Source organism: Sparus aurata, chromosome 11 (genome assembly GCF_900880675.1).
Source record: "Sparus aurata chromosome 11, fSpaAur1.1, whole genome shotgun sequence".
NCBI classification, from domain to species: domain Eukaryota; kingdom Metazoa; phylum Chordata; class Actinopteri; order Spariformes; family Sparidae; genus Sparus; species Sparus aurata.
In genome coordinates, this window is record NC_044197.1 from 17,115,819 (window position 1) to 17,128,675 (window position 12,857).

Here is a 12,857-nt window from a genome sequence, read left to right on the forward strand (position 1 = left end):
AGTCATGATACGATCAAAATTTATTTTAAGATAAACCTGTGAAGTGTTTCACATGTGACAAGTGACTGACATAGGACGACATTATTAAGCACACTGAGCAGTACAGCTGCAGGCTAGGTGGGCCTCTGCTGTTTCCCTCAGGTCCACGCTTTTGCTGGTGATGCTGCTCAGACTCTCGGGGCGATTCAGGGCAGAATCTGCACAAATGAAGGGAGAAGAGCAATTAGGAGCAGTAATTTTTACCATATTCTCAAATTCTGTCTCTTGAACCAGCTAGGTTTTCTCACCAGCAGGCAGGCAGTGGTAGCCGACAGTGACAAAGGTGGTCTTGACAGGGAAGCAGCCGGGCAGGCAACGCAGCACAGGCTCAACAGAGTAGCATTTGGATTCCTGGCCATGAATGTTTACCTGTTTCTCCAGCTGCACAGATTCAAGCTTCATACGGCACTCTGTGAGAGAAAGGTGTTGGTCATCATTCCGTGTTCAACAGACTTGCTTGCACCAAATGCAGTTGTTTTGGAAAAGAAGAAAGAAGGAGGGGCATTTATCTAAAAATAGGTGTTGCTGTCAATGAACCATTGTGTCTCACCAGTGGTGTCCCTACAGCTCTCGGCGGGCAGGACCCAGGAATGAGCATAACTGACTGCGCTCTTGGTCACACGTCCGTTGGGTGTGCGGTACTCCTGTCTGACTTCCCCATCAGCCTTTCCACAGAGTCCACAGGTTTGTCCCTTCATCCAGTCCACCACTTTTACCTGCATATGAAGATCGAACCAAAAGTGTCATCGAAGTGCAGCAGCTCTTGAAAAGATCTTTATCTTTTCTCTCTAAGGTCAAAGTTTTAAGCCTCAAAATCCATTTAAACTAACACAACATTGTATTTAAAGAAAGGAAGTTAATTTTACATAAACTTGTCCATAGTTAATGTTGCGTATACCGTCCATGAGTTCCTGTCAAAGTAGAGTTCATGAAGACCAAGGCTGGGAGCGAACACAGAGATGCCCTCACCCGTTTGTCTCATCTGGATTTTGGCTGACAGAACAAACAACCAGATCATAATCCTTTACTTAAAAAAAAATGTAAATACCTGACTTGAAAATAATTGAACAACTTTGTGTACCTGTAGGATGCTGGTAAGGCAGGTTGTTGATGGGTATTTCCATTCCATTGACCTTCACAATCAAGTCAGCGTTCTTCGGGTACAGGTCAATATCACTATAAGCGCAGAAGCATAAATGTTATTTAGTTTTTCTGCCTCGTGGATGGAAAAAACACAGCCTCAATCTTTTTTTCTTAATGTACTTGTACACTCACATGTCAGCAATTTTCACATTGATGTGGTTCTGTTCAGTGTGATCCTTCTTCAACAGAACCATGAACTTCAGCTCATTGGTGCAATCTTGTGCCAGAACTTGGTAGCAAGACAACGGCATCTTGTTCTTGTATTTCCTGCCATTGAATGTGGTCAGTGTGTCTCCGCTGAAGCTACACTCAGCTATGAAGAGAGAAAATTGTTAGTGGTTAATGTTTGTGCATTTCATATTTAAACAAGAAGTCAAGTCTTACCTGCAGCAGCCTTTGCGAACAAGAAGTGGACTTGATCAGCTAAGCCATCGAAGGGGGTGAGACCTTTGATTCCATCAAGTGGCAGAGGGTAGGGAAGATGCAAAGCCAGCTTATAGACAGTACGCTGGGGACAGAATAATTCACAATTATTACAAACAAAATGCAAAAACAAATCTGACTTGAAATTTTGGGAGAAGTACTGTATTATTGTTACTGTTGGAGATTTCCAAATCAGGTCAATGGTCTTGTCGGATGTGGCAATCACTGCCAGTGATAGCTGATTGGCGCTGTTTTCGTCCTTTCCTTTAATCAAGCCAGGCACCAGGTTAGCAGGAATGAGGTCGTACACCCTGTAAAAGAATTTCCAAATGTCAGACATTTCACATAGTCTGTTATGCGTGTGAATAGGCAAACAGACCACTGGAAGTTTCATACTTCTTTGCGTAGCGTTTAATGGCAGAAGGGAGGTCTTTCCAGGCAACTCTGACACGAGCTGCAGGGCTTGGACCAACAAGACCAGTCTCAGCTGTGATCATGGTGTCGTACTGCTTGCATTCTGCTCCCCAGCTGACTTTAGCCTATTGAGAGACAGAGGCAATGATTTTATCAAAATAACCTTTAAAATTTTCTCCTGGTTTCTATATAAGCCAGACAATATCTTACAGTGACTTTGTGCTTGCTAAGCATAGCTCCATCAGCACAGAGCTTCCAGTTGTTGTCAGCAGCCAAGGCAGCCAGAATAATCTGAAGTCTGGTGGAAGGTTTGTCCAAGTACACTGCCAGCTGGTATCCCATCACCTTATTGTCAGCTCTGACAGCACGGATGATTATGGCAAAGGCAGGAGGTGCTTCATTGCCAAGGAATTTGTTCTGTGAGAGCGATCAGGGTTAATTCACAGTACATAAACAAAACCCATTAGTGAAAAGATTTGAAGATGTTTTTAAATTTATTTAAGATGACCAAAGAATCACCTGTTTGGTGAGGGCCTCAAAGCTTGCGGCACTGCTTCTGCTCTTTGAAAGTGATGCTGCTTGAGAAGTGAGAGCCTGCAACAATAATGCAAGGAAGTTAAACACCAGCCAGGAGAACACTGCAACATAGGTCAAAACATGTTACAGCTGCACAATACATTGTCATTGTTTAAAACATAATCTAAACATACCTGCTTCTTGTGGTCCTTCTGGAAATTGTGGGGATAAGCCACTCTCTGTTCAGAGGAAATATCTTTGTCAGATCCCACACTTAGTGTTATATGTACTTATATTCTGTCACGCAAAGTCCCACAACAATCTTCAGGTGTTTACCATAGAGACACGAGCACTGGAGCGAGAGGAGCTTGAGCTAGCACTGAAGAGTGATGCAAGGCTAGATGCAGAGCTGGTTCTGGATGAAGGTCTGTTCACAGATCTGGAGGAGCTGACTCTGCTGCTGCTGCTGCTGCTGCTCCTGCTGCTGCTGCTCCTGCTGCTGCTGCTGCTGCGAGATGAAGAGCTGGAAGAGGACTTGGAGCTCAGACTTGATCGAGAGCTGCTTGAGCTAGATGAGGAGGATGAGGTGCGATTCCTCAGCCCAGGAGCCAGGATCTTCTTCAGCTTCATCAAGAGTGGTCTGTCCTCAATGATTTCTTCTTCGCTCAGATTGATCTGTTTAATAAGCTTCTCTGCAGCCTTTGGTCCAACTTGAACCTCCATCTCCAGTCTCTCAATGATCTCCCCTTCAACTGAAAGTGAAATTAAATATTCCATTAATATTTAAATCAAGAGCTTTTCATTAAGGTTTTACAGGGCATAACAGAAGTGCAGTACTGTTACAAATACAACCCTTGTATTTTATAATTTTCCAAAGATATTAACATATCGACCAAACTTGTCTGAGATCACTTTGTGCGGTTCAAAGGTAATGTTTTGACTGATAAAGATTGAAACCCCTCTGGCTTTGGCTTGAAAAGAGGATGAAACCGCTGCCCCAGCCAACCTGAAAGAAGGTGATCACTGTCTGAACTGTGAAAATAAGTGTCTTGCAAGAAGGCTGTTTCTGTTTTAAGTTGTTTGATGTGCGAGAAGACCTTTTTACTCATGTTAGGGTGGTTTAAACCTTAACATTCCAGCTCAATAATTTGAGGTGACTATCAATGCTGCTTGATTAGATTGACACATGGGCAAAGTGATTCAAAGGACAGCCTTCAGGCAGAGCCGCAGCAGGTCGGTGCAGACCAGATGTGACTAGTGTACAGTAATAGATTTGTATAAGTTACTGAGACATCACTGGCAGTGATCTGAGCTGATCCACCTTCTGGCTCCATTAGATGGTGTGAGGTGGAGCAGTGCTGGGCAGAGCAGAGAAGGCTTAAGTCCTGGTTATAAAGTTCTGCCATGACGTCTTTGTATCCCGCCCGGTGGCTGAGAAATTTTGGGCTGTAGTCCTTCAGAACACAAATAGGCTGGCCACGAAATTCAAGTTTCCCCCTCTGGCGTAGCCCCTATGATGAGGAGATAATTCGTCCGGTACCAGTGCAGGGTGAGACTGACTGGTATCTTGTTCCCAAGTACCTCTAATGTTAAGCTAGCTTCTTCCCGTTGCTCGACTAGGCACCTTTCATGGTCATTGCAAAATAGCAAGTGTTGGTCATGAAAAAAAGAGGAAAAAGACAGGCTTCGTTTTGCTGTGGAAGTTAGAGAGCTGATTGGTATATAAAGTGAGAAGTTTACTGAAGCATTCACCTATCAAGCAGAAGTCGTCATGCCATTAATATTTGACTTGTTCACAGTGTTTTTTACAAAATGCAAAAGTATTGTGTTCTGAAGACTTACTTGGTTTCAAAGATAGACTCACAGAATGCTTTCCAGCCAGTTTGTAAAGGGCAATGTCCCTGATGAAAGCGGCATTGTCAGTGGCCACCTTGAAACAGCTCTTCAGTCCAATGGCAAAAACTTTAGCACAGTACTTCTTCTCATACTGAGTGGCTTTGGTTTTCATAATGTCATCTTGCTCAGTGATCTCAGAGGATTGTGACTTTAAAGAGAATGAAATATCAACTATTTTATCTTAATTATAAAAATATTTTTTGGGTTATTTAAAAAGACAAATATTAAATGCTTACGAAGCTAGCAGAAGCAGATGCAATTTTAGAAGAGAGAATCTCCCTTGAAAGAGGCTTCAAGACTTTGTCAGGGATGATGGGAGTGATTCTTGCAGCAGCAAGATCCTCAATGTTCCTTGCCACAGCAAGAGTCTCAACACTGTTGAAAGAAACAGAACTTAATCACATGAGCTCAAAATAAATCTTCTTCTTACAAGGTAAAGGCAATGTTTTAAAAGATCAGACTTACTGCACAGCTGCAATGTGTTCAGGGACAGAAACAGGCAGAGCTTCGATCTTAAAGTTGCCCTCATTGATGTCAAGTCTTGCAGCGATCTTGGCTGGCACAATCGAGTTCAGTTTAGCTCTTGAAATCAGCACAGCCTGGAGTATGGCAGTGTTAACACCCATCACAGCAAATGTGTTCACAGCAACACTAGAAGCAGAGGACATTTGTAAGTTACACATCATGACATGTTCTACTTTGAACTCATTCATGTGTCAGATGTTATATATGTATGTATACCTTGGTTTGATCTCAGTCTCAAGCTGAATGTCTGTCTTCATAAGGTGAGCCAGGAGGAAGTTTTCCGGCAGAGCTGGTGTTGTGGTGGCCTTGACTAAGAACAGATAAACCTTTGCATCACCGCCTAGTATAATACCTGTAACGATCTTGTTTCCACTATTAGATGAGCAAGACAACACCGTCTTTTAATGACAAAAGCTAGATTAGTGGGATAAGTACAAGCTAAAATGTGAATGCTTTATAGCTTCTGCTTACCTTGGATAGCTGCAGCAGCCACAGCAGCAGTGTACAGACTGAGCTCCATTGGAAGACCAGCAGCAGTAGGCAGGATACGCCTCACCTCAGTGGCCAGCAGAGGCTTAGCAACATGGAAGGAAGCACCAGACAGCAGAGCCTTGATGGCATTCTTACCAAATGTTTGCACAGAGGGGCCAGTGGCAAGCTGTAGAGTGGAATTTTACATTACTTTTGTGTCTCACAAACAAATGTGATAAGCAATTTGTCATTAAATCGGTTTTGACGTTGACTTTGGAGTCGTACCGCAATGGCCTGGTCAATTATGGATTTGTCAATGTTGGCAAAGGCAATTTCCTGTCCAAAGAATTTAATGTAGACAGAGGCCAGAGGTGTTCTGGCAGGTAGAGACCTCAACTCAGAGAGCTGTGGAAAAAGGGAATACAAACCCATCAAATTCATCACCATTTTATCAAGCACCATTATACTCTAATCTGTCCTCGTATTTGTGACTTCCTGGTGTTTCATTGCTTACAGCCTTAATGACACGCTTCATCTTGGTCATCCTGTCGACATTGTCGAGGAGTGCAGGGTTTTTCAGAAGAGCCTCCTGGAGTCCCTCAGTTCTGACTCCAACCTAGGACAAATTCAACTTGTTAAAGCATCACATTTCTGATTTCATACTTTGGACAGCAGGTTATTTCTTCACCTCCAGAACATCAGCAGCAGCTCCAGCAAAGTAGGCCCTGGTCCTGGCCACAAAAGATCTGGGTAGAATGGTGGCTGCATCATTGATGTAGAAAGCGCTGGCAGCAGCACCAATCATCAAGGGACCTGAAAAAGTTTGATGTTAGTCGATACTACAGAAAATAATAGAAACTTGAGGTAACATTAACCAGATGTGACATCTGCCTTACTGTAATAGTTGTCCACATGGACAGCTTTGCTATAACGCATGCTCAGTCTGTTCAGCCTTGGGCTCAAGATTTTGACAGCGACGTTGCAAGCTGCTGCACTGCAATGAAAACATAAAGATCTGAGTAAGCAGACATGAGGAGATAGACTTGATGATAAAAGGGGATCAGACGGTGCTCTTACACTGAGGCATGGATAGCAGCGGTGCTCCTGGTCAGGGACTTCATGTGTGAGTAGGTGAAACTTGCTACCTGCAGATTCTCTTCTTGCTTCACAATGTTGGCAAGAGTTGTCACCAGACCCATGGCAGGCCTTGTCTCAAACAGCAGGATGCATGCAAGCATACGCAGCTCAGGGTGAAGAGCCTTGTCCATGTACAGCTGAAGAGCCAGTTCTTGTATCTAATTTCAGGAGAAAGAAAACTGAGTACCGAGTTTTATGTAAAAAGTGGAATAGCTTGAAATACTCTTCAGTGTTAAGAGTTCACCATTCTGGGCTCCTTCTTTGCAATGTTCCTCAGAGCCATGATGGCATCAGCATGGACTTTCATGGGAAGAGAAGCAGCTGCAGTGCCGTGGATAGGCAGGATCTTTGTGATTGGTTTAAGGCTAGAAGGATGGCCAGCATTACCCAAAACCTTCAGGAGCAGGCTGATTTCCTGGGTGTCAGCTTCAGCAACAGCCTCTGCAAGGAGGTTCTGGATGGGCTGATGAGGAACATGAGAAATTAAAATATCAATTAGTCATGCAGAAATGTGCAGAGTTTAAAGTATATGATAATAACAAGGTTGAATCACCTTGATGAGTTCTGCAGGGCAGACAGCCATTTCAACACAGTGCTTGGAAATCATGGTACCATAGCCAAGGAGGACGATCTCACGCAGAATTGGGCTTTCCACTATTTTGTTGTTAGCTGCCAGGGCCTAGAAGAGAGCAACAGTCAGAAATCTGTTGTTCATCCATTCTTATTGCCACCAGAATAACTTGCTTTATTGTTTATAGGTTGATTACTTGTTTATACCCACCTCAACCTGCGTGATGGCCTCAGTGCTTGCTGTCACCATGTGAATGGATGCAATCAAAGCCTGAGCTGCTTCAGCAACAGTCAACTCATCAGCTGCGAATTTCTCCTTGATGAATCTTAGAGCTGCAGGAGTTCCAATGACAGGGATGGCATCCAAGATCCACTGCCTGGAAGATGAAGATGGAGTGAGTGAACCTGTACACGTGCCATATATTGTTTATCTTATATCTTTTTCAAATGTTAAAAGTCACCTGTAGGCTGGTCTTGTTCTGTACTTGCTCCAGAGCATTTCCAGGTCTTCAAAGCGGGCTGCACGGAGGAGCTGAATAAGTTCCAAAAACTTAAGAGGGGCATCCTCGTGAACTCTCTCCACATTGTGGCTGACCAGATGGTTCAGAGTCTCTACAATCTACATGTGAGAACACAGGATTGAAGAGGAAATCACTTAATGTAGTGGAGATTCACATATTGTCATTCATGACTTCACCGATTTTTGAAGAATTCTGAGACAATACCTGGGTCTGCACATTGTTGATCTTGATGAGCTGGATGGGTGCCTGAAGGAGCTCGGTGGAGAACTCGTACTTCAGAGATCCACGGTGAAGATACTGAACTTCGATTGGTACAATTTGGGCCTTCTGGATCTCAAGGAACACCAAGGATTGCCTTGAAAGTAATCAGAGAAAGGTTCATTTGCAGCTCCATCACCTCCAAACAATAGCCTATCACATTCTCAGTATCTTTTGACATACTTGGTCTGCATCTGAGCAGCTCCATTCATCTCAGTGAAAGGTGAGAACTGGATTAGTTCATTGACAGCTGCCTCAAGGATCACAATACCACTAGCAGCTGGCTTCAGGATGTAGTTGTATGCTGTGGCTCCCCTTAGGTTCTTTGAATCCTGTGAAGGTGAACCACAAAGTTTCTTAATCTCATGTAACATTTCATACTTTTTCCTTATACAAGAAATTGCTTGATTTTACCTGCTGACACTTTGCACATTTCTCAGTATATGCCAACCCCATGTCCTTCATGATCTTCTCCTGACAGTGATTCAGATCCCTGGTCTTTGTCAAAAGGATGCGTTCAGCCTTTTCGTCTTCAGCGATGGCATAGAGGGTCTTGCACACACCCTGAGCTCCAGCCTGAAGAGAAGAGAATACATTAATGGGGAGATTCAACTTCCTGTAACTGATCTAGGTTCAGTACTAAAAGATCTCTGACAAACCTCCTGCAACTCATAGATGTTGTGTGTCTTCTTGATGTTTAGCTGAAGGACATTCAGGATACCTCTGTAAACGTTAAGCACCATTGTGGAGACTCCCTCAGGGGCGAACATTTTCCCAACAACACCACTGGTGTACTCAAACTTGATGGGAGTTGTGAGCTGAGCTGCCAGGGCTGAAGTCAGCTTGGCTGCTGGGATTAAAGGGTCCTTGGGCCAGACACCACTCAACTCAAAGATTTCAGGTTCCACAAGCTAGAGTGTGCAAATTAAATTTTATTACATGTCAGTTTGTGTTTAATATCAAAATGGATTGTTTTTTAAACATGATTCTTATCTTTACCTTCAGCAGGTATATATTTTCGGCTGCGGCACTGATGTGAACTTTACTGCTGATTTTGAGCCCGGCTTTTGCCAAACCCTCCTCAGGCAAACCGCCCAGGAGCAACGTCTCATACTTGTAAACATAAGTTCTGCCGGCAGCAAACTCAGGAGCTGTAAGAACAGTTTCACTCAGAGAAGTGAGAAGTATTCATCCGTGTCCCCAAGAATAATAGAGTTATATCTGGCGTCATGTTGAACAATGAATTATAAAATAAACAGATTGTACCAGGATAATTTACTTTCAGTTAATTTAGCTGTGGTAAATATTACAATGAATCCACTTTTTTTTCTTTTTTTATCTGTTACTATATATCAATTGAAAAAATGAAAGAAGATCTTAATAAAGTACTAAACTTACCAAGGTTATGAGGTTGACCAGCTGAAAAATGTAAAAGAATTCAGTAATCCATCATGTCAATAGTAAAACTATTAAATCTAGTGTCTAGCATTTTTTTAAATTAATTTTGAAAAATCCAATGTAATATTATTCTATTGTATATACCTTTTTAAATTAAAGAAATGATATTGAAAAGGTACACGTGAAATTGAAAACTTAAAGATGTTTTGTTTATACAGTTTTGTCTTTACTGTAAATTAACTATATCTAATTAAACATTAAATTACATTTTACTTTAATTTTATTATTGCAGGCACCTGGGTCATACTATGACTTTAAAAAGCAGGAAAACTGGAAACATCAACCATTAAGCCTACACTGTAACATTAGCAAAAAAAAGCTCAAAGAAAGGATTTTTTGTTTTTTACTTTAACATTGTTCATGGTATTACAGTATGATAAACTGAATAATCTGGAAGTTTAAAAACAATGGACAATGTGCTTTTTAAATAAATTATATGATACACAACATTGAACTTTAAACTCTCTTTTGGAAACAACCATTTCATAGAGATTATTTTAAAATGGCACAAAATGTAAAGTATTTTTCAGTGTCTGATACAAATTGATACAAAAACTCCTTTCGTAAAAACTGAAGTCGTACTCACCCACAAGGGCCAGCGTCAGGGCAAGCACGACCGCTCTCATGGCTGATGGGGTTGTGAACATCTGCAGTCACAGGCAGCCTTTTAAAACAAAAATTCTGCTGATGAATCAAAACCAGGATGACATGGAAGCACATCTGATCAATACACTTCATTAGATAATTTGGTCATATCACCTTTTAGATTGAAACAAACTTTGGCTTTTCCAGCATGGGTCAGTATGTTAGTTAATGAAAAGTTAGGTTCACCTGACCTTATTCTCCTCAAATCTGCGAGGTCAAAGTTAATCATCCTGTTTCAAAATGTTTGCTGTGTCTCACAATTCATTTGACAGTAATATGGAAGAAGAAACCCCTGTTTTCCTTTAATAATCCTTACTTAATTTGAAAATATCACCTTTTTTGGTAGTTACTCTATGTTAAATTATTGGTAAATATGTTGTTTTTATTTGATATAACATATAAAAGAGGAACATTTTATTATTTTTATAATTGTATGATTTATATTTTTTATTTTATTCATTAATTTTAATTCAATCAACAATTTTGAAAAATAGTATATTGTGAATACACTTAAGGAGTTTAACAGTTAGTAACAACCTTTTCCCAAAGGATGAAAAAGATACCCATGTTGTTTTCTTTTATCCAAAGTTCATGGTTTTTTATTTAATGGGGGAAGAAATGACAAAATGTTTATTTAACTCAAGCAACTGTTAATTACTGCTTCATACTCATTTGCTTGAATTATTTTTGTCTTCCATTACTCATAACAGAGCTATTAATTTTATCATGTAAATGCTGTAAATGTCTGTGCCTTCTCTTCATGGTATTGTTGAAAAGGAGTTTCAAAGTTCAAACAAGAGGGCACCCCGACTGTGCCTGTTTGCTCACTTTATTTGCCGTGGTCAGGGTGACCACCGATGTGATGACATTTCTCTTACAGTCAGTTGTGAACTGGAGGTGTAATTACCATGCGTTTTTATATGTATAAACAAATATTTTATATATATGTTTGTATACAATTATATAAACTGAAATTAATCATTTAGCACCTTTTTTCCACAACCTTGTTTTGATTTATTTCTTAAGCTCTATGATATATCTTTTTTATTTTCTTCTTTTTTCTTTTTATTAGAAAAATGTATAAGTTTAAATTATAGTAAATATTATGTATTTTACATCTCAATTCAAAGATTGCAGGTCTGGACGCTGGTGGTTTGACAATTCCTCCATTCCAGCCTACAGTGAAGCATGAGTCAAGTAAATTCTCTCTTAACTTTTTCAGATATTAGTTAGATGATGTATCTCCTCCTCTTTTTTTTTCCGTAACAATTATCCTCATGATAATGTCATTATCATGATGACAATGACATTATTATAATAAAATAAAGGTGGAGGGTTGGGGCCGGACTGGATTGCCTGGTTCTCTTGGGGTATGGTATCGGGTGGGGGCGGGTGGGGTGGAGTGGTTGGGCCCTACCTCTCCCCCTCTCTTTAAAACAAAAGAAAAAAGCCACTCCTCAGGGGGCAGACCCCGTCCCAAGGGTCTGGAAGTTGCCCAGACCAGGAAGTGGCGCAGAAGGTCAGATTTGCAACGGAGACCAGCAGCTACCTTCGGGTTCGGCTAATGCTCAAGTTTTCCGCTGGGGCTCCCCACTGGGCTACTTGGGCCCGGGTGGGGGGCCCCCTTGCTTGCCCCCCTGATGCCCCGGTCTGGCCTCACCCCTCAATGCGATTATTGTTATCACTGCAATATAAATTATTAATTATAACTCCAATGATTAGTCTTACGATAGTCATTGTCATGATATATTGGTTTACATTGGGTTATATTTACATATATGTGTATATCCACCTGTTTCCTCGGGAGCCTATGGGGGCTGCCATGACAGATGACTACTTCCGCTGACAGGGCATTACGAGACATTATAATATAATATATATATTATAATGTCTCGGTTATATTATAATGTCTCAGAATGCCCTGTATTGCATTATCATATCTTACATTATCTCTGCACACTATATTAGGTTAAATCATATTGCATTTTATATTATAGTGTCTTGTATTACCCTATATTATCTTATCTTATCTCATATTACCTTGTCACATCATATTAGGTTAAATGATAGTGCACTTTACTATGTTAATATGCCATATAGTGTTGCAGATTATTATCTATTAATCTATTTTTTCTCTTTTTTCTTTCCTCTTCCTTCTCTTTTCATATTTATGCTTTTTACTTCATTTACTTATTTATTTTTATTGTATAATCTATCTATGCCATATTATATGTGTATATAATTCCATTCTGTCTCCTTCTCATCCACATGCACGCACGCACACACACACACACACACACCTATACTACCCTGGGGCCCCATATAGGGGGTAAAAGTTAGGACAATTCCAAGGGTTGAAATTATTAAACCATCATCATTGAGTGTATATTTCAAATATGATAATAATATTAATGATCTCTTTATTTTTACTTGTTTTTGGTAGTAAAAGTTAAATATCCTCATTGACCAAAAAGTAATCAATCATATTGACCGACCACGCCAGAACTACAGTGATCACAATGTTGCCAAAATCAAAATCTGGATTTAAAAAGAGGAAAGAGAGGAAAGAGAGAGGGAAGAAAGAGAAAGGAAAGGGTGTCAATCTGTAACCCAGTTTTTCACCAAGAAAGTTGGGTAGCCTATAGTCTGTGAGTGGTATTAACCTGTTGGCTTAATGTCCATAGTGAAATAAGATAGCTAGCGACAGACTAGTGTTAGCCTTCATTTCATCAACATTTAATCAGTGCAGGGAAACGTTTAGAAAGATATTCATATTAAATTATTGTCCCTGCCCCTTTTAGCAAACTTAACAACAGACGAGTCAGCAGCACCCCAGTCTCC

General features: G+C 40.7%; 1 protein-coding gene across 6 annotated transcripts; it reads right to left on the reverse strand.

The window, feature by feature from the left end:
• LOC115590796 (vitellogenin-1) lies at positions 1 to 10,007 on the reverse strand. 6 transcript variants are annotated; one of them, XM_030432219.1, is made up of 34 exons: positions 9,958 to 10,007; positions 9,312 to 9,332; positions 8,913 to 9,064; positions 8,573 to 8,824; positions 8,328 to 8,489; positions 8,097 to 8,245; positions 7,860 to 8,010; positions 7,596 to 7,753; positions 7,346 to 7,511; positions 7,118 to 7,243; positions 6,809 to 7,027; positions 6,505 to 6,722; positions 6,324 to 6,421; positions 6,116 to 6,240; positions 5,942 to 6,043; positions 5,713 to 5,832; positions 5,428 to 5,614; positions 5,173 to 5,266; positions 4,897 to 5,082; positions 4,668 to 4,806; positions 4,378 to 4,579; positions 2,872 to 3,287; positions 2,730 to 2,774; positions 2,539 to 2,613; positions 2,230 to 2,436; positions 2,002 to 2,144; positions 1,781 to 1,916; positions 1,567 to 1,690; positions 1,315 to 1,495; positions 1,121 to 1,215; positions 938 to 1,032; positions 590 to 755; positions 288 to 449; positions 1 to 197 (listed from the first exon to the last, which is right to left on the reverse strand). In XM_030432219.1, exons 1-34 carry the CDS (start codon positions 9,995 to 9,997, stop codon positions 85 to 87), a joined length of 5,025 nt encoding a protein of 1,674 aa, XP_030288079.1. In that variant the 5' UTR covers positions 9,998 to 10,007; the 3' UTR covers positions 1 to 84. The 6 variants fall into 6 exon arrangements, with proteins under 6 accessions (XP_030288079.1, XP_030288081.1, XP_030288080.1 ...); XM_030432221.1 differs by having other exon boundaries at positions 70 to 197; positions 2,730 to 2,791; positions 2,883 to 3,287; positions 9,958 to 9,997; XM_030432220.1 differs by having other exon boundaries at positions 70 to 197; positions 2,730 to 2,795; positions 2,875 to 3,287; positions 9,958 to 9,997.
• Between the last annotated feature and the right edge of the window lie 2,850 nt (positions 10,008 to 12,857).